The sequence below is a fragment of the Vicugna pacos genome, chromosome 12 (assembly GCF_048564905.1).
Source record: "Vicugna pacos chromosome 12, VicPac4, whole genome shotgun sequence".
In the NCBI taxonomy this organism is placed as follows: Eukaryota; Metazoa; Chordata; class Mammalia; order Artiodactyla; family Camelidae; genus Vicugna; species Vicugna pacos.
The window spans coordinates 7,443,619-7,466,612 of NC_132998.1; the positions used below are offsets into that span (position 1 = coordinate 7,443,619).

The 22,994-nt window shown below is 47.5% G+C and overlaps 3 protein-coding genes and 1 long non-coding RNA gene across 14 annotated transcripts in view; 3 read left to right on the forward strand and 1 right to left on the reverse strand.

Moving 5' to 3' along the window:
• Positions 1-2,582, forward strand: part of LOC107034978 (uncharacterized) — a 23,284-nt gene extending 20,702 nt beyond the window's left edge. The window contains exon 3 of the long non-coding RNA XR_012078285.1: positions 2,539-2,582. This is a non-coding gene — a long non-coding RNA (uncharacterized lncRNA). The remainder of the gene's footprint in view (positions 1-2,538) is intronic.
• The window catches only part of LOC102542940 (E3 ubiquitin-protein ligase NRDP1), a 24,957-nt gene extending 13,060 nt beyond the window's left edge, over positions 1-11,897 (reverse strand). The window contains exons 1-2 of one of the 4 annotated variants that reach the window (XM_072972655.1): positions 11,784-11,897; positions 8,828-9,012 (exon numbers count right to left, since the gene is read on the reverse strand). The gene's annotated coding sequence lies outside the window, so the exon portion shown is untranslated. Of the gene's footprint in view, positions 1-8,827; positions 9,013-11,488; positions 11,673-11,783 lie in introns of those variants that run through there. The other 3 variants (XM_072972653.1, XM_072972654.1, XM_006218572.4) reach the window with 3 other exon arrangements.
• A 10-nt stretch (positions 11,898-11,907) lies between these two features.
• LOC140700077 (SOSS complex subunit B1) lies at positions 11,908-16,860 on the forward strand. Of its 8 annotated transcripts, none has more exons than XM_072972668.1 (7): positions 11,908-12,045; positions 13,867-13,968; positions 14,374-14,512; positions 14,614-14,685; positions 14,846-14,927; positions 15,022-15,085; positions 16,335-16,860. In XM_072972668.1, the coding sequence occupies exons 2-7, from the start codon at positions 13,890-13,892 to the stop codon at positions 16,532-16,534; spliced, it is 636 nt and encodes a 211-aa protein (XP_072828769.1). In that variant the 5' UTR covers positions 11,908-12,045; positions 13,867-13,889; the 3' UTR covers positions 16,535-16,860. The 8 variants fall into 8 exon arrangements, with proteins under 8 accessions (XP_072828769.1, XP_072828765.1, XP_072828766.1 ...); XM_072972664.1 differs by having other exon boundaries at positions 13,867-13,967; positions 14,358-14,512; XM_072972665.1 differs by lacking the exon at positions 11,908-12,045 and adding an exon at positions 12,056-12,404 and having other exon boundaries at positions 13,867-13,967; positions 14,358-14,512.
• Positions 16,861-17,980: 1,120 nt separating this feature from the next.
• On the forward strand, positions 17,981-22,349 carry LOC140700084 (zinc transporter ZIP5-like). The gene is made up of 10 exons (XM_072972679.1): positions 17,981-18,518; positions 18,720-18,903; positions 19,719-19,881; positions 20,032-20,201; positions 20,425-20,565; positions 20,925-21,021; positions 21,111-21,269; positions 21,452-21,532; positions 21,668-21,858; positions 22,105-22,349. Exons 1-10 carry the CDS (start codon positions 18,118-18,120, stop codon positions 22,246-22,248), a joined length of 1,731 nt encoding a protein of 576 aa, XP_072828780.1. The 5' UTR covers positions 17,981-18,117; the 3' UTR covers positions 22,249-22,349.
• Positions 22,350-22,994: the final 645 nt, after the last annotated feature.

Below are 22,994 nucleotides of genomic sequence, written 5' to 3' on the forward strand. Positions count from 1 at the left end.
ATCTACCTTTTTCCAATTTTGCCTATTGTCCCAATAATCTCCTTTAGCAAAAGAACATTCAAGTCTGTGTTGCACTAAGTTGTCAAGCTTTCTTAATTCTTCAATCTGAAAAAGTTACTAAATCTTTGTCTTTCATAAATTTAACATGTTTTAAGAATACACACCAATTAAATGAGAATGTCTTTCAATTTAGAAAAGACAGTCTCTTCAGCAAGTGGTGTTGGGAAAGCTGGACAGCTGCATGTAGATCAATGAAGTTAGAATACTCCTTCATACTATACACAAAAATAAACTCAAAACGGCTTAAAGACTTAATCATAAGACAGGATACCATAAATCTCCTAGAAGAGAACATAGGCAAAACATTCTCCGACATAAATCTTGGCAATGTTATCCTAAGTCAGTCTCCCAAGACAACAGAGATAAAAGCAAAAAAACAAAAACAAAAACAAAACAAATGGGACCTAATCAAACTTATAAGCTTTTACGCAGCAATGGAAACCATAAACAAAACGAAAAGACAACCTACAGACTAGAAGAAAATATTTGCAAACGATGTGACTGACAAGGGCTTAATTTCCAGAATATACAAATAGCTCATATAACTCAATAACAAAAAAAACAAACCCAATCGAAACTGGGCGGAAGACCTAAATAGACATTTCTCCAAAGACATACAGATGGCCAACAGGCATGTGAAAAGATGCTCCACATTGCTAATTATTAGAGAAATGCAAATCAAAACCACAATGCGGTTTATCACCTCACACCAGTAAAAAGGGTCATTATTTAAAAATCTACAAACAATAAATGCTGGAGAGGATGTGGAGAAAAGGGAACCCTCCTACACTGTTGGTGGGAATGTAGTTTGGTGCAGCTACTGTGGAAAATAGTATGGAGATTCCTTAAAAACTAAAAACAGAGTTACCATATGATCCAGGAATCCCATTCCTGGGCATGTATCTGAAGAAAACTCTGACTCAAAAAGATACATGCACCCCAATGTTCATAGCAGCCCTATTTACAATAGCCAAGACATGGAAGCAACCTAAATGTCCATCAACAGATGACTGCGTAAAGAAGATGTGGTGTGTATATATACAATTATATATACATATAGATACACACACAATTATAGATATATAATGGAATACTACTCAGCCATAAAAAAGGATAAAATAATGTCATTTGCAGCAACATGGATGGACTTAGAGATTACTATACTAAGTGAAGTAAGTTAGGAGAAAGACAAATATGTTATCATTTATATGTGGAATCTAAAAAATAATGATACAAATGAACTTATTTACAAAGCAGAAACAGACTCACAAACATAGAAAACAAACTTACGGTTACCAAAGAGGAAAAGGGTAGGGGGAGGGATAAATTAGGTGTTTGGGATTAGCAGATACAAACTACTATACGTAAAATAGATAAACAACAAGGTCCTACTGTACAGCACAGGGAACTATATCCAATATTTTGTAATAGCCTATAATGACAAAGAATATATATGAATATATATGTATAACTGAATCACTGTGCTGTACACCAGAAACTAACACAACACTGTAAATCAACTACACTTCAATTTTTAAAAAAAAGGTCCTCTCAATTTGGATTTGTCTTATGTTTCCTCATGATTAAGTGCAGGTTTCATTTTGGGCAAAAATACCACAGAAGTGGCACTGTGTTCTCAATGCATCATATCAGGAGCACATGTTGATTTGTACTGTTTCTGGTGATACTAACTTTGACCCTTTGGTTAAATGCTGTCCATCAGGTTTCTCTACTGTTGAGTTATTACTTTTTTCCTTTGTAATTAATGAGAATCTTGTGAGGGACCATTCTCTGAGTGTGTGTACACCTGAAGGATTTTTAAGAAATTGACATGATCGGTTTTCTGTTTTACACAAATGATTCTGGCACCTATGCAGAAGATACAGGGGATAGGGAAGATTAGAGAAAGTTAGACCTTTTTAGGAGGTTGCTGTAAAAATTCAGATTTTAAAAAAAGTATAAAGGCTCAAACCAAGGCATTTAAGAATCTATATTGGTTCAGAAAGCAATAAAAAGATGATGAGTCCTTTGTTTCTGCCTTGGATAACAAGTGGTGAATTCTTATTGACCAAAATAAGAATTTCAAAAAAAAAAAAAAAAGATCAGGATTGGGGTAAAAAGATAATGATCTTAATTTTGGACATACAGAGTTTAAGATTTCAAGTAAGCAATGTCAAGAGTGAGCCCTAACGTAAACTATGGAATTTGGTTGATAATAATGTGTCCATGTTGGTTCATCAATTGTACCAAATATGCCACACTGATGAGACGTTGAGGGTAGGGGAGTATATATGTGCAAACTCTGTATTTTCCTCAATTCTGCTATAAACCTGAAACTGCTCTTAAAAAAAATAAAGCCTATTAAAAAAAGAAAAAGATTCCAAGTAGGAATCCTGAAGGTGATAGCTTATGATTTCTCTCTTTTATTTTTTTTAACTTTTACTATGGTGAATTATATTTAATTGTGTTTTACTGTAGGATCTAGCTGATGACTTCTGAGAAGCCACACAGGGAAAGTGCACAGAATGGAAACAGAAAATGAAGGTGGGTCTGAAGACTATAGTACCCTTGCTTTATTTTTCAGTCTTTCCTTTTCCACAAGAAATATGTATGACTATATTCTCATTTAAAAGAAGATGGCCTCTCTTCCCACCTTTCTCTCCCCATCCATTGCTTGGTGAACATTCATTCTTTCAGTTGCTCTTCTTTGCTCTACAAAGATTCATGTATGAGCAAGACACGTAAGGTCCTTGCCCTCATGTAATTTACATTCTAATTGTAAGAATTTCCAATCCACCAGTCTACACTTTGATTACAAAGTATTCAGCCATTCCCCTCATGACTAAAGTTTACCTGATTGCCAACTTTTCCCCTGGAACAACTCATGTTGCAATTCACATCTTTGTAATACGATTTTTTGGGAGCGCAAGGACAAATCTCTCTCCTAGGACAGATACGCAGAGGTGGGACTGCTGGGCTGAATGGTGTGCCTACTATTTCTTTCCCTAGACACTTCCATATTGGACTTTGGGAAAGCCTTTTCAACTTACACTACCACTAACAGTGCATGAGGATACTTTAACAATGACAGAAAAGGGAAAAAACAAAAAGGAGCTTGCAAAAAAGACTGAGAAAGATTGGCTAGAGATAAGAGAAAATCACTCACAAAAGTCAAGGGAGTTGCAGAGGGAGGAGGAGGAAGGGGAATTTTTCTTTCATGAGTAGTTTGTTTTGCAAGATGAAAAGTTCTGGAGATCTGTTTCACAACAATGTGAAGATACTTAACAGCACTGAACTGTACACTCAAAAATGGTTTAAGATGGTAAATATTTTTTTTACCACAAAAAAATGCTAAGGAAGTGGAGTGCTTAGAGGGAAAAGAGGTGTCAAAAACTGCAAATACAAGTCAGATTAAAAAAAATTGAAAATTGTCAGGACATGGAACTGTGGAGACCATAGCAGAGAGTGGTTCCGTGGTTCCGAGGAGCTGGGTGGTGCCACGGAGAGCAGTTTTGTGCCGCATGGCCAGTGGAAGCCAGGCTGCAGCGGTTCAAAATGAACAAATGACACAGAGAAACAGGGACTGAGGAGAACCCGGTCAAAAAGCTGATCTCCAAGGAAGAAGAGAGGACCAGCTAAAGGAGGACAGGAGCTTGAGGAAGTAGCTTGTGTGGGATATTTTCCCTCAGGATGAGAAAGGCTTGAAGATGTTTATGTACTGAGAGGAAAACACTAGTAAAGAAGGAAAAATAACAACAGGAGAGAATCTGGTCATTGAGGGAGAGGTAGGGAGGAGATCTGGAATTATGTTAAATAGGAAGAGGGATACCTCTAAAGGAGGAAGGAAGAAAGAATGGTAGTAAAAGAGGTCCAAATAGATTTGCAAAAATCATACCAGTAAACTTAAAAAAATCAGATAATCACTTATTCATTTAAATGAACAGTAAAGGTAGTTAAACAATTATGGTAATGCAAATTCATTTAATGGAATAACATATCTTTTAAATGATGCTTATGAGGAATATTCAGTTAACATAATACAATAATTGGTGAAAAAAGTAGGACACAAATTTACATACAGATCTGTTTAAAAGCATGTATTTATAAACAATCCATACACAAAGAGACCAGAAAGAATTATCAAAATGTTAACAATGGTTTCTTTTGGACGTAAGACTGAGGATAATGTTCTTCTATTTTTAACTACCAAAAGTTTTAATTAGTATACTTTTTTTTAAAAGTCATAATTCAGTGGGGAGGTTATAGCTCAAGTGGTAGAGTGCACATCTAGCATGCATGAGGCTCTGGGTTCAATCCCCAGTACCACAATTAAAAATAATTAAATGAATAAACCTAATTACCTCCAACCACCCCCCAAAAGTCATAATTCAAATTTAAACATCTGTCTTCCACAAATATGGAAAAAATATAAATTTAAATTTAGAAGTTACTTGAGAATAAAAAAATACGAGAATGCTTTTACTTTGAAGTACAGGAATAAAAGATGACAGAATTTGATCATAGCTAGAAGTTTTTCCCATTGACCCTGTTAAGTGAGTTTTATTTTTGCCTTCAGAATTAGAATGGACCATAAGAGTCAATCTGGTTTAACATTCCAGAGCAAGAATCCTCTCCACAGTACCCAAAAGCAGTCACCCTGCACTCAGACACTCCTGGGAAAGGTCAAGATAGGGCGCAGCAAGAGCACAGAGGAGAAACATCGAGCCCAGACTCAGTTCTTCCACAGCGTTCTAGGATGCCCATGGCCCCTAAAACAAGGTACCCAGAGTGCCACCTGTGGGGTGGCCAACATGGACATAATGGGACTATCGCCACCTCTCCTCTCTCCTTCAGTTAATACAACCTTAGACTGCTTAGTCAGGAAGAGGAGCTACCTGAAACAGCTTCTACACGATTGCAAAAATATCCCCAAACAGCCATAACTGAACTGTTGAACTGCTTACTTTACAATATCTACCTCAATTAAATAAATTGTAAGTTGGTTTCTCTACAACATCTATAAAACTAATCAGAGGGGAAAAAATTATTGCTGCCTTAAAATGCACCAGGTATGCAGTCTTCTAAGACACACTGTTAAGACAAAAAACTAAGGTATATAATAGTATATGTAAAGTATGCCACCACGAGTGCAAAAAAAAGTATGTATATGTATATCCTTTCATATGCATGGAACTCTCCAGAAGGAGACACAGGAAACTGCCAACAGTGGTTGCTCCTGAGGAGGGGTCATTAAGGAAGAGGAGTGGGGGAAATAATTAAGGAAATTAAAAATTCCTTTGTACCTTTCAAAAAGGTTTTCTCTGTGTGTATATTCAATATTCAAATAAAGAAATGAGGCTATAATTATCCTGTTATGAAGGAATATTAAGGTTAAATCAAAAAACATGTCCAAAGTACTCAATGTGTCACCGACTATACCCGTCATTTATGTAATAAAACATAGATGACATACACACACAACATGTCATATACTATACCAAGGTCTGGAAAAATGTCCTCTTGCAAGAAAAAGTTGATCAAGGTGATCAGGTGAATCATAACCAAGGAAAAAAACAGTAAATGTCCTAAAAAATATATATATACCCTTTAACCTAGCAATCCTAATTCCAGTAACTTAGCCTAATGAAATAATTACACAAGGGTGTAAAACAATATACTAGATTGTTTAAGGATTGTTTATACAAGAAAAATAAAATCAGAAATAGTAAACATCCAGTAGAATTCCTTGTATCCATAAAACGGTACACAATGTAGCACCAGTATGACTTTTTTTTTTGATGCTTGTTAATATTTATATTATTTAAATGTATTCATTATTTACATAGTAAGTAAAATAACATTTATACATATTATATTATAGTGCCATTGTGTTCTAAAAAAGTGTGTGTACACACACTGGAGAAGGATACATATAAGAGAAGCTGTCTCTAAATGTAAATTTTTAGTACTTGTAATTTCACTCATAGCTTTGCTTCATTAATTTTTCTCCTTTCTTTAACGATGATTGTTTTATTTATACAACTAAATAACAATGAAGTCAGTATTTATTGAATGTTTCTATATGCTAGGCACTATTCCAAGCGTTTCTTGTATATTAACTAATTCTTACAACTCTTATGAGTTGCTCTGTGGGGTTGGGACTATCATGATCAACATTTTACAGATGAGAAACATGTGTAAAGGTTAAAAAGCTTGTCCAAAATCATACAGCTAATAGGTGGTAGAGCCAGACTCCAACCCAGGCAGACCAGCCCCGGGGCCCAAGCCGTTAACTGCTATGCTAAACTTGTGTTTCTCAAACTGAGAAACACAAGTTGCAAAAACAGTATGAATATCATGGTCCTGTTTTTAGAAGAACTTTTTTTTCCAAGTAGTGTATGTAGTGTGGATAGTTTAAAAATCTAGATGCTGAGATTATACTTTTGATCTAGGTTATGTTTCTGCAAGATTTAATTTAAAAAAATCAGTTATTCTTAAAGCAAGGGGCAAAAATGAAAACATTACCCTTCTCAAAAAAAAAACAAACAAACATTACCCTTCTCTCTCTTGTTGCTGTGGGGCAACGCAGAAAGCAGGCTGTAAGTCTGCACTGTGTTTCACTGCACTTTTGTTTTAAAACAGTGCTAATAATGTTATCTTAAGGAGGCATACAAATTCTGAAAACTTATCTTAATGAGGTCTCAGGAGATCCCATGTCCCCAAAAGAAACAGCAAAGAACTTGCCTCAGTTGGGGCAGAGACAGCCAGAGGGTGTGGGAAGCCACCAGTCAGGGTTAGGAGTTGCAAGGTGCCCACCATAAAGTCAGGGTTTCCAAAACTCTGCAGAGATGCTGGGCATTATTCTTCCTAAATCAAAACCTCTCCTTTATCTGCTTGGAGATGCTCCTGTTTTATCCACCCTCCTATAACTATATCCTTTCAGAGGTGCTGAAAAAGAGCTAAGGAGAAATTTAGATTTCTAATCTGGTTAGGGTATTTCCCATTTGTCATCTATGGGAAACAAAAGCTGACGTGGGTTATACACAACCTTGGAAGCCAGCTCCTTGCCCTGTCTCGCCCTGCCCCTAGGCAGACAGTCCAGCTGACAGGCTAGGCTCCTTGACTATTCCTTCCACTCTCTGGGACTCTCAACACTGCTGCGGGGCTGTCATAGGGATGGGTTATCATTCCAAGGGGAATGTCTCATGAGAACTCAACTGCTCACTGCCTTGGGGACAGAAGCCTTAATAAAACTGAAACCCCAGGGACCTCAAGAGTCATAGCCAGTCACCACAACCACTGGAAGCTATTTCCTAGATATTCTCCTTGAGTTGTGGAATAGGAAAAGGCCTTGGAAGGTTTCACTTAAGTGAAGGAGCTGAACTAAAGTAGCACTGAGGTGCCCCTTCAGGCTTATAGTTCAGCCAACTTCCCTGATTTGAACACCCTGAACCCAAACTGGAAACTGTATTCCCAGCCTTCTATTCTGCAGGCCAGAACATAACCAGGTAATTATGTTGCTATACTTCTGTAATGTTACACTGGGGTGTCTCTCTCTGTTCCTCATCAGCATTATTATAAAAGTGCAAGAACTTTACTAGACCCTTTCCTATGCCCTTTTAACTTACTGCTGCAGTTGTTTTCTCTGATCTTCTACTAGAGACAGCGAGGAATTCAAAACAGACTGTTCCTAAAGGAGCCCGAACATTTAGCCTCCTTTACTCAGGGCTTCTTGAACCCATGTACAGATGTGCAAACCATGCATATTCACATTCACACACAGACACACACACACAAGAGGAAGAGAAACATTAGAGAAGCCACTCCAACCCATTTTAGGGTAACTGGGCATGCTGTCACCAATTCTTGGCAAAAGCATAAGGTTAAAATGCAGGTAAATAGTCTCCCTTCTACTAATTCTAATACTAATACAAGTTCCATGATTCTAAGATTCAGCATATAAAACAATAAAAGGTTATGTCAGGGGATAATTATGTTATAAAAGGTACCCTGGCTTAACCAGAGCAAAGCGTGACCTTATTCTCTTTAGGCAACTCGACTTTCTAAGTGAAAGAAAGTGGTCTTTTTCATTTAAGCAGTAGAGTCCTTAAAGCCACTCCCCCTCTTAGAGAACTGAGCTCTTAGAACTCAGCTTCCTCCCTTCTAAGATGAGGAGGTGGGGTACACAGCCTCTAAGGTGAGTCTAGAATGTTGTGACCCATATGGGATTTGCCCCAGGGGGGTTTTTAAGTTAGGCTTCTTTAGCACACTTTAATTGGTTCAATTTAAAAAAGAATCCAGAGGGCACATGATTCTTCACGAAGTCATCTGACACTGTAAGTGAGGCCTACCAGGCCTCAAAGGCCAGCAAGGGCCTGCCACTTGGTCGCCAGCACTATCTGTACGCTCACCCCGAACCTCGTCTTCGCCCTATATACACAGTCCCCTTGCCAGTAGAGACATGTAAAAGAAACAGAAACATAATCCTTATCCTCAAACTAAGCTATAGGCTTGAGCCCAATACGTGAGTATACAGGATATAAAACACATAAAAAGACATAAGTGTACTAAGCAATTTACCAACAAATAAAAGTTCATAGTTCATGTAACACATAAAAATGCAAAGAAGAACAGACTGAAGTGGGTTAATCACAGAAAGTTTTATGATACAAGTTTTCAGAATCAAGTTTTCAAGAGCAGAAGGAACCCAGACTGGCAGAGAAGGGGGTGGAAGCCTGGCATGAGATTCTAAATCAAGGCTCTTTACCTTCCAAGTGTTGGGGGGCAGGTTCCCTGTTCACAAGGCTCCAACCCCCTGATGCCTCCACTCAGTGCCACTCAGGAGACGCTCCCAGTGACCCATCTTGTTGGCTATTCTCCGACTGAGTCTTCCTTCCTAGTGACAAGCTCCATCGCCAAGGGGATGGATGTGATGTCACGATCAGGAGCACTCTATTAATAAGAACAAGGAAGAAAAAGGTGAGTCAGGAGAACCACCTGCACTTGGCAGTGAGACTAGACAGACTTGGATCTGGAGGTCGGCTAAGGAGGATGAACAACTCCATAAGGACTACAGGTTTCAGGGCTAGGCATCCAGGACGACCCCCTAAGGAGTGCGATCATCGGCTAAGGAATCACACACACACCAGCCAGGAGATTCAAACATAGCTGAGAGGGGGAGAGAAAGGGACAAGAAGAAAGGCAGGGAGGAGGAGCTGTTTGAGATAGAAAAAGTGTCTTTTCTTCAGTGCACACGACTGTAAGTAACGTCAGTGAGTCCACATCTGTGGCTATACAATGCAGTGACCCACATACCCTGTGTGCACAAGATGAGGCTTTAAGGTTTCCAAAGTGCTTTCACATAAAGTATTTCATACAAAAAGAATTCTGTCCTACCCTCCACTTGGAAAACACTATTTCATAAGGAGAGGACACTCAAGAATGTTGGTACAGGTGCTGTACTACTTCCCAAGTCAGGAAATATTCCTGAGGGGATTGGGTTTAGAAAAAAAAAAATGAAGAGGCAATGGATCAGGAAGTTATTCCAGGGTAGGCAACTGGGAAGACTGGAGGTAGCAGTATGATTAGGCTGCTCAGATTCTCAATACTAAAAGGATGAAATCAAGAAGAGGGAGACAAGGCTTCCAATGCAGAATAGAAACTATTCAAATTCCTTTCCTCACCTTCACATCCATCAAGATTAAGGGCTATGTTAGGAAGGAATAGGATGACAATGATCTTTACACATAAAACAGAGACCATTTCATCTTGAGTCTGGTATACCAGCTCATCAGTTTACTGTGCTCAGCAGCCACAACACGTTAGTGTGGTATTCTAAAACTAATCAGAGAGATAACGGTGCAATGCCAGATACACTTTCTCTTCCCCGTGGTTGGGAAGGAAGGTAGGGTGGAAATTGATATGGCTCTCCCTCATCCATAATACAGAGGAAGGTATAATACTTCTTCCATTCTGACAACACCCTACTTCCCAACCCTACTTCTGGCATATGCACCTGCACCTCAAGAAATGCTTTCAGGAACCAGTGTTGTTGGCTACATTGTCTTCTTCTAGTGAAATGTTCCAGACTCAAAAAGCAAACAGTTGTCCATCCTAGGAAAACCAATCCTACATCAGTGCTTCCTTGATCAGAACAAAACAGGATTTTTCAACTGAGAGGAACAGAAGACACGGGTTCTGGTCCCAGCTCTGTCAACTGTATGACTTTTATCATGCCATGTAACCCTTATGTACTTTCCAATTCCTTCACCTGTCAAGTAGGGAAAATGACAACCTGCCTTACCTACCCATATTATTAAGAAAAGTCAAATGACATGATAAACGTGAAAACATACCAAATACTGTTGTTCTCAGGTAAGGTATTTGTAGTAATACAATGTAAAGTAAATTTAGAGTACTGAGGACCCATGAAGAAATGCTTGAAAGAAGCTTGTTCCTTCTTTTCCATTACTGGGAACCAGACGCAGCCACAAAGTCGGCGGGACACAGAGAGCAGTAACATTATTGCATCACTCAGATTCCCTACCACGAGTCTACCCCATTCCTATCTGGGGGGAAACTATCAGCCTGCAACACTATCAGCTTCTTGCTCTATTGTCAGACTAAAACCACCTGTATAGGAAGGGATTAGACTATCACTCACAGCCCAGCCTACAAGAACAGTGGCTCAGTAGTCTCATTTAACGACCACATTCGCTACGAAGTGGAATGAAATCAGTTTCTGAATGGAGAAGATGTCTGTCAGTGCCTCAGGCAAACCCCCCCCCCCCAGCTTTCTACTTCTTCTCCAGCCCCCTCCTCCCACTCCTCAATTTCCCCTGCGTTCTGGTTTGGAGAAGGCTTTCCGGTGTGTGAAGCCTGCGAAGAGGGACTGGCTGCAAACCCTGGGCAGGGATGTAAGGAATGTGAGATTCCTTCATGGAGGGGTGGGAGGGGGAGGAGGAAGGAACGGAGGAGGAAGACAAGGCTGCCAAAGACAAGGCATGGGAGAGGAGCCAAGCTATGGCGTTTCGAGGGCGGGGGTTCAGGTTCCGCCGCCCCTGCCCAGGCTGGCCCCCAGAACGTTCCCTTCCTCCCTTCCCAGCCCGTCAGTCACTGCCCATTTAAACACCACGTTGTTCGCCTGAGTCCCCTCCTCCCAGTCCTCCAGCCAGCTCAGGCCCTCTCCTGCACTTCTTAAGGCTCCCCTACTCCACAGAACCTCCCGAACAACCCACCCTCCAGCGCCTCTTTATCACTTCTGGACTTCTCCCTATCGCTGCTCCCTTCCTCCATTTTTCATCTTTACTCCCATTCCTGTTTCCGACCTCCAGTATCTCAAACCCCCGCCCCAATCCCCCTGGGACATCGCCCCCACCCCTCCCACACCCTCTTTAAAGGTGGGAGCCCGCGCAGGCGCCGTACGCACCGCCCTGGAAGCGGTCTGGACTCTCCGTACCCTGGCCTGGCTGGAGCTGAGGCCGCAGCGGCCGCGGGATAGCCCGGGCGCCGGGTCCCAGCCTTTCCTGGGAGGGGAAGGGGAAGGGGAAGGAGAGGGGAGAAAGCTCCGACCACTCGTCGCGGTGTGAGACAGAGCCTTGACCCCGCCCACCGCTGCTACGCAACCCGGCGGAAGCTCGTCACCAAACCCCGCCTCTTTGTTTAACTCAGCCCTGGATTAGAAACCACGAGCGGCCAACGAGGAGATGGAAGGCTAGCCAGACCTCCGCTCTAGACCGGAAATCTTTATGGTCCCAGCGAGAGCTGTATAGTCATTTGGGAGGGCGAACTCTGTGTTCTTCTCAGCGTGAACGTCAGAGGCAGAGCTGGAGGCCGACTTTCCCCGGGCGCAAGACTTGGCTTCGGAGGGGTGCACGTGTTCCATGCCCTAAGGCTGATGCGGCTTGGTGCGAGATCGTCGCTAGGAGGCTGGCCTGCAGTGTGACCTGCCGTCTGTCCGGCCCCTCGCCCGTTTCCAGAGCCGCGGTCAGCATCCCGGAGCCTCCCGATCTTATGACTCATAGTCGTGGGAGTGGATACTGTAGTCAACAAGGCGATCAAGGGGTGGGGAATGCGGGAGTGTCTGACCGGAAAACTTTGATCTAGGGTGCCCTATGGGTTGTCCGCCTCTCTCCTAGCCGCACTCATGGCACACTTAGGCGGCTCTCCGAACACTCGTACAGCTCCCTGAAACACTTAAGGAGAGAGAAGGGAGATAAAATGTCCTTCTTCCTGGGTTGTGGTTTGATTTCTTTGGGGTACAACACCGTGGCTGGGAGTGTGGGAGGGAGAGAACCTGATCTTCGAGGAAAGTCAGGGTGGAGCCTAAAGCGCTCTAGGAGAAGGTAAGGGATTGATTCACCAAAACAAGACATTACATTTACAAGACCTCTTAGGTTAATCTAATATTAAGCACTATTTGTTATGGATATTCACTAAGCAAATGGTAATAGACGTGTATATACATTGTTTGTATGTAATTGGTTTACACACAGCATTACAGAGCTAGCTACCTTTTGTTGACTATGTAACAAATCTCAAAGGAAACTAAAGGTTCAGGCCTCTTTTCACTCCTGGGGGGACCCTGAGATCTAGTGAGATAAGTGCATTAGGAACAGGTGGCTTTCGAACTGTGAGAGGGACTAATGCAAATGTTGCTCTTTGGGTCTCGAATTCCATTACTTCCAAAGGTGTGTGTGTTGCAGGGGGAGGGGAGTTAGCCTATCGTCTGTCTCTGGTGTGAATGCTGCTTTCTCTAGAGACCTTGACCAAGCTGGATAGTGCATTAAAGATGAAGACCCCAAATCAGGAATAAAGATGAGGGTTAGAGCAGTTGCAGAAGAGGAGGAAACTGCCTGCTGCGTGGTAGGCACTGCTTTTTATATAACTTCGTTTTCTTCTCTGCAAAACGGAATCACAAATTTAAGAACTGTCGAGAAAAGAAGTGAAGTGATGAGCCAGGTTTCATGCTTTTGTCCGCCGGATTCCAAAAACCTTCGGCCCTTTTTCTACTGTGTCACGTCTCGGAGAGAAAATCTTAAAAGAGTCTAAGTGCTTTCTCCCAGTCAAGTAGAGGAAAATTGGGATCTGATGCGCCCCCTCGTGGTCTATCTTTTTCCTTGCGGAGTCAACCCTCTCTGAGGCTCCTTTAATGCCTGAAATCCCACCCCCTTGGCGGCGCGTGAATCTCAAATCCCGATTGGTTGAGTGGGGATGGGCGGCAGGACGCGGGGTGGCGGGGACGAGCCAGGGCGGTGCTGAGCCAGGGCGGTGCTGATTGGCTGGAGGGCCCGCCGGGGGAAACTTCCGGAAATGTTCGCACTGCTGCGTTTCATTGGTCTGCATCCGGCGGTAGCCGAGCTTTTGGCTCCCCCTGCGGGCGGCTCAGCGGCGTACACTGTCCGGCCGGTTGGCTGGTGGGTGGTGGGCTCTGGGTGGGGGAGGGGATGGATCGAGTTCCCGGTTGTCCATATAAGGGTTCGGAAAGGTTTGATGAGTAAGATTCCATTCCTTGGCTCTGCACCAGGTTCCCTAATCGGGTCTCCGTTGTCTCTCCCACCTCGGGGACTGAGACTGAAAGAGCATCCCGTGAGGGGGGCTTCCAGCCCCGCAGCAGCCTATCCGGAGGTCGTCAAATTCTGATCTTAAGTTGGTGACCCCAGGGGAAGTTCGCTTTTAACCTTTTAGAGGAGTTAGAGGGTTTGAGGCTGCCTGACCCCAGCTTAGTGTAGTAGATAGGCCTTGCGAAGTGAACATGGGGGCAAAGACTCCAAGCGTTGAAACTTCATCCCCCTTCCCCCCTTCTAGTGGGGTGCTGAGGCTCGGGCAGCATGACGACGGAGACCTTCGTGAAGGATATCAAGCCCGGGCTCAAGAACCTGAACCTCATCTTCATTGTGCTGGAGACAGGTGGCTATGCTGGGGTGGTGGGCCCCCTGCGCGGGTTCTCGGAGTTGGGGGCCAGGAGGGGGAGAACATCATCTCCATTCTTAGCTTGCACCTGGGATGCAGGGCGCACCCCAAGATACTGCGCACCCCCAATCTCTCCCCTAGCCCCCTCCAGAATGTAGGGTAGATGGAACTCTGGCCAGATCCAAGCCTCCAATGCCACGTGGGCCTCTTCCCACTCAGGGCCCTCTCCATGGTGCTGCTCCTCCTCCCCCGCTGCCCCCGGCCCCCGTACCTGCCCGAGATTTGGCTTTGCCCTATTTGTCCACCTTTTTCCTCACTCCACCGGTATCTAAATCTCATCCATCTGACCACGCCCCCACTTATTTGAGCATCCCCCTACCCCCACTGATCTGCTCCCTCCAGGCCGAGTGACCAAGACAAAGGACGGGCACGAGGTTCGGACCTGCAAAGTGGCAGACAAAACTGGCAGCATCAACATCTCTGTCTGGGACGACGTGGGCAACCTGATCCAGCCTGGAGACATTATCCGGCTCACCAAAGGGTAAGCCAGGTGGTGACTTTTGGCTATCCAATGGCAACAACAGTCAAGGGGGTGGGATTAACAGTCTGTAATTCTGAATCCTGCTTTTTTGCCCCCCACAGGTACGCTTCAGTGTTCAAGGGTTGTCTGACGCTGTACACTGGCCGTGGGGGTGATCTTCAGAAGATTGGGGAGTAAGTCCTATCTTGGGGATTGGGATGTAGAAGAACCAGACCAGGAGGGGAGTTTGAGGTTTTCAAGGAGGCAGCATAAGGGTGTTCATTTCATGTCCTGGAGGCCTCCAGAATGGCACAGAGGATGGGTCTGAGGCTTTGCCACTCTCCGCCCTCGCAGATTCTGTATGGTTTATTCTGAGGTTCCTAACTTCAGTGAGCCAAACCCTGAGTACAGCGCCCAGCAGGCACCCAACAAGACGGTGAGTCCCATGACCATGATGTGGGGAAGGAGGGCATGTCAGGCCAAGAAGCATGGAAGGGAGCAAGGTCTAAATATGCCATCTGTACCTTCAGGTACAGAACGACAGCAGCCCCACGGCTCCCCAGCCTACCACCGGACCCCCTGCCACTTCTACAGGTAAACCTGTTCCCTCCCACCCATTGGTCCTCTTTGCTCTCCTAATCTCCCCAGCCTGGAAAGATGCATTGCCCTCATCCCTTTTCCAAATCTCTCTTTCCTCAATATATCCCCTTCCACCTGATTCTTCTCCCAACTCTTTTGCAAGTCTCTGGGGTGAAAATATTTAGGGATGTGTTTCTATCACTGGTGGAGCTCCCTTTTGCCACTACCACTCAAAGGCAAAAATGAGAGCAGTTTCTCCACAAAGATTGCCCTCATTCATTTTGCTTGTTCCTCTCTGTTTCTTCTCTGGAAGAACCTTGCCCCTTTTCCCCTTGCCCATTTCGATTCATCACACAGTTCTAATACAGCGTGTTACTTACATGACAACATGGAGTCCACACTGCACAGCTGTAAATGCTAAATAGTTCCCTTTCGGGGTTGCCAATCTTCCTGAAACTAGACTTTGCTTCTAGGCCTTGACCCTCAGGGTTATGATTTTTCCAACTCAAAATCTAGAATATGGTTCAGTCCCTGGTGCCCTATGTATGTGAGAGGCAGGCTTCTGCCTTCATGTAACAAGCATTTCCTGATGGGAAATGCCAAGGGAAAAACACAGCACTTCCCTTAGGAGCTTGTAGTCCATGAAGGAAGCAGGCGATGGTTATATTATACTTTGGTTGAGTGCAGTGATCGTGATAGACACAGCTCAGGTAGTTTGAGGAAGCCATCAAAAGTTGAAAATATACACAGAAATGTTGCTCATTATTTTGGGGGCATGAGAGTATGTACAATAGTTTTTTTGCTTATTCTTATTTATATTTTCATCATGATACACACCACACCTTTTTCTTTCTTTCTTTTTTTTTTTAAGATCCTTCTTATATTTAAACACAGAAACTTCAGGCCCTTCCCTTCCCAATGCTTCTCCAATTTTATAGTCACTTTTGGTCAAGGGATATTTCGTCAGTGATCCTTGAGCCTAGAACTAAACAGCTAATTCTAGGTCTGACTCCCAACAATACAGAAATGAATAAAGGAGGAAAAATATCATATGAGGATTCACGTAGCAACTATCAAAAATGTCTTCTCTGGGGCTGCATTCCTACAACTTACGTTCTTTGCACTTGCTCCCATGACATCAGTGCACAGTTGTGCTTGGTGAAGACTGCTGCTTCCTGGAGCAGGGAGGGAGGCCTTGTGGGTAGACAGCTTTCCCACCTCAGTTCTCTAACTCCTGTGTTTCTTCCCCTTCTCCCACAACTAGCCTCTGAGAGCCAGAACGGGAATGGACTGAGTGCCCCACCAGGTCCTGGTGGTGGCTCACACTCCCCTCACACTCCCTCCCACCCTCCCAGCACCCGGATTACCCGAAGCCAGCCCAACCACACGCCTGCTGGCCCTTCTGGCCCTTCCAGCAACCCTGTCAGTAACGGCAAAGAAACCCGGAGGAGCAGCAAGAGATAGCAAGACATTCTTCCTCCCTTCCCCCCACCAACTATAACCCAGGTGTCTGCTAGAGAACATAGCTTTATACTGGGCTGCTGGCTTTGGGGAGCAGGGGGGTTGTAGCAGTATTTTAGCCACTAAACTTCACTGGAGGGGTGGTGAACAGTGGCCTTATCCACCCTAAGCCCATACTCCCTTCCTTGTCCAGCTGAAGCTGCCTGTCCCCCGGAATTCAGGGCCCTCCTTCCTCTGTAGAAACGACAATTACAGTCTGTTTCTTGTGCGTGTGGATGTGGAAGTCGAATTGAATCCTTTCCTAATAAACATTACCATTCTGTACTAGACTCCTTTACTGTTTATGAGAAAGTGAAGAGATCAGCAGCTGGGCATTTGGGAGGGTGGGGTGTCCCTAGGAGGCAGAGGGGAGATAGGTTGCAGGTAAGGCCTAGGCAAAGCAGGCCTGCCCCTTTAAGGCAGCGCCCCTCCCCTGCCCCCTCCCTGCTGGTGACCCTTGTCCGCCTGCCTGCCTACCCCCCTCCCACGGCTGGAACCAAGAAGGCTGTGTCCCTCTTCCTCTGGGCATTCTTCCTGTTTCCTGCTGTCAGGTAATGCCAACTTCGACCCCCTTGACCAATCACCCCAATCAGACTATGCTCCCTGATCTTAAACCAGGTCAGACTTATGAAGGGGACCCAGATACTTCTTTTCCCACCAGTGCTTCCCTTTTCTTGGTCATTGATTCCCAGAGTTCTGGCTCTTACTCTTCTGGGATGAGGAAGTTCTACAATTTCTGCCCTATACATCTGAGGTGGCCCCTTAATCTGCCTCTTCACTTTCTTCTCCAGCTTAGGGACACCTGGGTCCGACCCTCCCAGGGAATGTGGGGATGGGGGTGGAGATGAATGAAGCCCAGTGCCTGATGTCAGGCAGGTGGGGTGGGAGTGGACGCAGGGAAAGGCTAAGATGGTACTAGCTGGGTTGGTATGTGTGCGAATTATTTAGAAGATGAGGCCCAGTTCTTAGCCATGTGGCTTTTCTAGGGGCAGAGGGTGGCCCTCCCCTACTCAGGGGCCCAGCCAAGACTGACCTTTGACTCCCCCATCCCAGAGACCAGTGAACCATTAACTCCTATCTGATGTGAGCCTTCCCACATTGGCCCCTCCTCTGACCCCGCCCCCAGGCAGGTGGGCTGGGGGTGTGGGGAGCTTGTCCATCCAGCCTCTAACTGACGTGGCCTCCAATCTACCTGGGCAGCTGGAGGCTGAGCCCAGCTCCCCTTCCTGACTCAGGAACCTCTTAGTGTCCACAGCAAGGCCTGCCACGGACCTGAAGTGACGGCTCTCACACTGCCAGTGGGGGTGAGGCCCTGGGGATTGAGGCAGGACAGAGGTGAGGCAAAGTTGAGGGGTCAGGTTTGGGGAACAGGGGAGGGATGGTCAGCTCTGGGTCAGGTCAGGGGAGTGTTCTGGTTCAGAGACGGTGCTCAAGGAACTGGCAAACAAGTGCTGCTCAGGAGGTGGCACTGGGGGGAGGAAGGAAGGGGCTGCCGCTGGATTTGAGGTGGGGGCAGTCTGAGGTGTGTGGGCTCCCCAGGTCCTGCGATGGACGGCAGAGCAGGAGCCCCAGCCCCTCCTCCTTGTTCTTCCAGGGCACAGTGTTCGGGATGCTCCTGGGGGAGTAGAAGCCGTGACCAGCGCCTCTACCCGGTCCTTCCAATAATGAGGTCCCCCATGAGTCATCTGCTGGCTGGCATGTGTGTATGGGTGTCCTTGAGCTGGGGAGGGGGCTCAGCCCCCAACCTGGGCCCTGCTGAGCAGGAGCAGAACCATTACCTGGCCCAGCTGTTTGGCCTGTACGGGGAGAATGGGACGCTGACTGCAGGGGGCCTGGCGCGGCTGCTCCACAGCCTGGGGCTAGGCCGAGTTCAGGCCCTCCGCCTGGGACACCATGGGCCGCCAGCTGGCCGGGCTATACCCCCAGCTGGAGACAATTTCACGCACAGGTAGTAACCCCCACCCCCACCCCAAAATATCACACCCCAGCTCTTCTCAGTGCTTGGCTCAGTCTCCAGTTGCCCAGCTCTGCTCCCTAAAATCAGATTCCTGGAATTACAGATTTTTCAGAACCTGACTCCTTGTATCCTTTCAAGCCCCCTTTCTAAAAGAGCATGAGTGAGTCTGACTGGCTATCCCATCCATTCTAGGCCACAAGACCCTGAGCTGAGTGTGGATGTCTGGGCAGGGCTGCCGCTGGATCCCTCAGGGTGGGGTGACCTGGAGGAGCCAGAGGCCCCAGTACCACCTCAGGGGCCAGGCCCCTCGGGCCTGGGCCTCTTTCACAGGCTTCTGCTGCTGGACCATTCATTGGCTGATCATCTGAATGAGGATGTGAGTCTGATGATCTCTAGAGAGGGGGAATGAATCACGGGATTTTGATGGCCTAAAATGTTTAGAGAGTCAGTAATTTTAAATGGTTACTTAAAAAAAAAATCCAGGCGTGATCTTAGGGTATGTTACTCCAGTAGAAATATGTTCCCTCTGGGTTCAGAATAGATAAACCCACATTCAGAACTCCAAGACTTGGTTTAGGGGCCACATTTTGCAAAGCAGAGAATTCAGAGAAGCAGCCCAGGGTAGGATCTGGCATTGGTTATCTGGAGAGGAGAGCTGCAGGGGGTAGATGGCTGTCTTCATTACAGAAAGTCAGTGAATTTGTTCCACGTACACCAGAGGGCAGCCAAAACCAGCCATGAAGCATGCCTGGTAAGGGTGAGCACCCCATCACAGGAAGCATTCCAGCCAAGGCTGGGTGAACGAGTAACAGGGCTGTTGAGAGGAAGGGTGCATGGCATTTTAGGTTCTTTTCCCTTCTAAGATTTCGGGATGGAGGGCTCTAGTTGTCCACCCAATTCCATCACCAAATCAATGAAACATTATTGGGCTTGGGAGGAAGGGAGCTGGTGGCAATGTTCACTAGCACCCAATTCACACTGAATTGAATATTTACATTGGACTGAATATTCACTAATAATTAACACACACTGATTATACATAACTGTCCCCAGTCCCTGATGCACTGCCAGTGAACAAATGGGACCCTGGGAGAGACCCAGGAGTCCATGCAGTGGAAGGGCAGACATTAAAGATCTGAGTCACAGTTCCCAGACTTCCCCAATGTATGACCTCCAACTCAACTCCCCTAGTGTCTGAATGGCTCCCAGCTGCTGGTCAATTTTGGCCTGAGCCCTGCTGCTCCTCTGACCCCTCGTCAGTTTGCTCTGCTGTGTCCAGCCCTGCTTTATCAGATTGAGAGCCGTGTCTGCATCCAGACCCCAGCCCCAACTCCCCCAGGGGATCTACTGTCTGGTCAGTGGGTGAGAGTGGGTGGTGGGCCCCAAGCCGAGGAAGAGGGTTCATTGGGGTCCTGCCTCCCCTTGCAGCATATCTCTGCCCCACCTCACCTCCAAGGAGGCCTCCATCCAGCCCTGCCTAACTTCAGCCCCTGATTCTCCCCAGCTCTGGTTCATAGTGCCTTGGCAGTCCTGCTGCTCAGCCTCCCCACTCCCCTCTCCCTGCTGTTGCTGCGGCTCCTGGGACCTCGTCTGTTGCGGCCCCTGCTGGGTTTCCTGGGGGCCCTGGCCGTGGGCACTCTTTGTGGGGATGCGCTGCTACACCTGCTGCCACATGTACGTGAAGTCCCTTCTTTGTTCCCCTGCCCCCATGGGTGAACAGCCTCCACAATCCAAGATGTTCCCAGCCCTAGGACATCCTCTCTCCCACCCCGGCTTCTACAGCTACAGCTGCCTTCTGGTAGAGCGTATGCGTGAAGGCTTGCCACCTCCCACTCAGGAGGGGGTTGGTGTCGGGTGCCGGGGCTTCCAGAGTCCGCCCTGACTGCCTCTCTGTCAGGCACATGGAGGGCAGCACGCTGGATCTGGTGGGAGACCAGAGGAGGACCTGGGACCAGGACTGTCGGTGCTTGGTGGTCTCTTCCTGCTCTTCGTGCTGGAGAACATGCTAGGGCTTTTGCGGCGCCAAGGGCTCGGGCCAGTGAGTGACACCCTTTTTCCCTATTTCTGCCGTGACCAGAGTCCTAGAAGTGGCCACTCGAGCCAGGAGGTGAAGGGCTAAGCATGCTCCTGGCTCTGCCGTTTGCCTGACTGCAGGACCTGACAACAGGGAGTGGGTAGGGGCTCCTCAGCATAGACCTAGGACTTCCGGCCTCCTCTCTGAGTTCAAGTCAGCAAGAAACAGGGAGGTGCCAACCTGGGAAGAGAGCAGAGGCCAAAGAACACCCCCAAGTACCAGAGGTGGAACCGGGTGTTCATTTTCCCAGCTCCGTAGCCTGGCCTCTCCTTAGCCCCCGCTCTGCTGCCTCCTCCACCAAGAGGGATACCCTCCCATTTCAGAGATACTGCCGACGGAAAAGAAAGGATGTTGGAACACCAGACCTGGACCCGGAGAACGTCAGTGGGATGGCACTTCAGCCCCTACAGGCAGCTCAAGGTGACCAGAGGAGAAAATGAAGAGCAGGCCCCTGGCTCCTAGCTCTCAGTTGCAGCCACCAACACTGCTCCTTGTCCTTCTTTCTGCAGAGCCAGGGGCTCAGGGCCAGAGGGAGGACAGCCAGGCCCCAGCCCCTCCTGGGCACCAAGGCCACAGTCATGGACACCATAGTGGCAGTGGCACCAATATCACATGGATGGTCCTCCTGGGAGACGGTCTGCACAACCTCACTGACGGGCTGGCCATAGGTGTGAGGGGAGGGGATGGAAGGAGTGAGGTCCAAGGAGAAGGCAGGGCTCTCAGCTACTGGCTGGGGCTAGGAGAGGGCTACCAGGAAAGGGGGATGGGAGGACCACAGAGGGAACCCAGGCCCCTGCCCCTGGGGAGAGCTTCCTTTCAGACTGACCACCTCCAATCCTGCCCACCCCAGGTGCTGCCTTCTCTGACGGCTTCTCCAGTGGTCTCAGCACCACCATAGCAGTCTTCTGCCACGAGCTGCCTCACGAACTGGGTAGGGATGGCAGAAGCGTGTGGGGTGGACTTCAGAAAGGACAGACTTGCAAGGGATGGAAGCTGGAGGTTGGTGGGTGACATGGCTGAGGGACAGCCCTGGTTGACTCCCTCCAGCCCTGTCCTCTCCCCACAGGTGACTTTGCGATGCTGCTCCAGGCAGGCCTGCCGTTCCGGAGCCTGCTGCTGCTGAGCCTGGTGTCTGGAGTCCTGGGACTTGGGGGTGCAGCCCTGGGGGTGGGGCTCAGTTTGGGCCCCATCCCCCTCACTCCCTGGGTGTTTGGGGTCACTGCTGGGGTCTTCCTCTATGTGGCCCTTGTGGACATGGTGAGAGGTGTGGGGAAGTACAGAAAAACCAAGGGAAGCGGGGAGGTGGGTGTGGAGGAGAGGGAGTGTCGGTCCCTCTGCCTTCACAGTGGCCACCTGGCAGGGGGCTGGACCACAGGCCTGCAAGTGTCTGAGAAACAAGGGCTTGGAGGGGTCTGAGTGGGGCTGCTGACACTCTGACATCTTCGTCTGGAGTTTTAGGGGCAGAGACCAGGGCAGGATCCTGATGCTGTTCTTCCCTTTCAGCTCCCAGCCTTGCTTCATCCACCTGAGCCCCTCCCTACGCTCAACGTGCTACTGCAGGGGCTGGGGCTGCTGCTGGGGGGCAGCCTCATGCTCACCATAGCCCTGCTGGAGGAGCGGCTGTGGCCCCTGGTCTCTAATGGCTGATGGGGGCCAGTGGAAAGGCGTCCAGGTTGCCCTTCCTTCCCCCCAACCACAGGAATGGAAGCGGGACACAGGGCCAGTAGGAGCAATAGGATTTTAATAAACAGAACCCATCCCAAAGCCATGACTACGACAGTTGTACTTGCACCAAAACAGCATAGAAAACCAGGATGTGGCGGGAGGAGGGCTCAAAGCGGGGGGGGGGGGGGGGCTCGAGGATGCAGGGTGCATCGATCTGCGATCTGCAATTTGCGGGGAGAGCATTGTGCTTTAGCCCAGGGAGGAGGGGGAGGGGTGGGGCAAATGCACTGAAGTCCCCACTTTTTCCTGCTGCCCTCAGCACCCTGGGGATACAGGCATCTGGGCAGGTCTGCCCTTTATTGCTGCCCACCAGCATTAATCACCCCCAACCCCAACACTAGCACCACAGGTGGATCCAGGGCAGGGAGAAGGGCAGGAAGGGGAACATTGCTTAGAGAAAGATTCAACTAGAATCCAGTGAATTGTGCTCAGTTCTCTTTACTTCCTACAACCGAGTACATGGGTCACAGGGTGGAGGGTGCAACAGGACATGGGACATGCCCCTCAGTGCCCCCAACACACCCCTGCACACAGGATGGTGGTGTCTGCAGCATCACAGGTCATGCAGGGCACAGGGAAGGGGAGGTTCACACACACAGAGACGCCCACAGTGGGTACCAGACAGAGAACACCCCTGAAAATACACAGCTGTACACAGGGAACCCCCA

What these genes read in the sequence shown, in the direction of transcription:
- LOC140700084 (XM_072972679.1), top strand. Translation starts at nt 18,118, where the DNA reads ATGGACGGCAGAGCAGGAGCCCCAGCCCCTCCTCCTTGTTCTTCCAGG. An exon ending in TGCTACACCTGCTGCCACAT is followed by an intron (nt 20,202 to 20,424) that starts GTACGTGAAGTC and finishes CCTCTCTGTCAG; the next exon opens with GCACATGGAGGGCAGCACGC. An exon ending in ATGTGGCCCTTGTGGACATG is followed by an intron (nt 21,859 to 22,104) that starts GTGAGAGGTGTG and finishes CTTCCCTTTCAG; the next exon opens with CTCCCAGCCTTGCTTCATCC.
- LOC140700077 (XM_072972664.1), top strand. Translation starts at nt 13,890, where the DNA reads ATGACGACGGAGACCTTCGTGAAGGATATCAAGCCCGGGCTCAAGAAC. An exon ending in GATCTTCAGAAGATTGGGGA is followed by an intron (nt 14,686 to 14,845) that starts GTAAGTCCTATC and finishes CCGCCCTCGCAG; the next exon opens with ATTCTGTATGGTTTATTCTG. An exon ending in AGCAGGCACCCAACAAGACG is followed by an intron (nt 14,928 to 15,021) that starts GTGAGTCCCATG and finishes CTGTACCTTCAG; the next exon opens with GTACAGAACGACAGCAGCCC.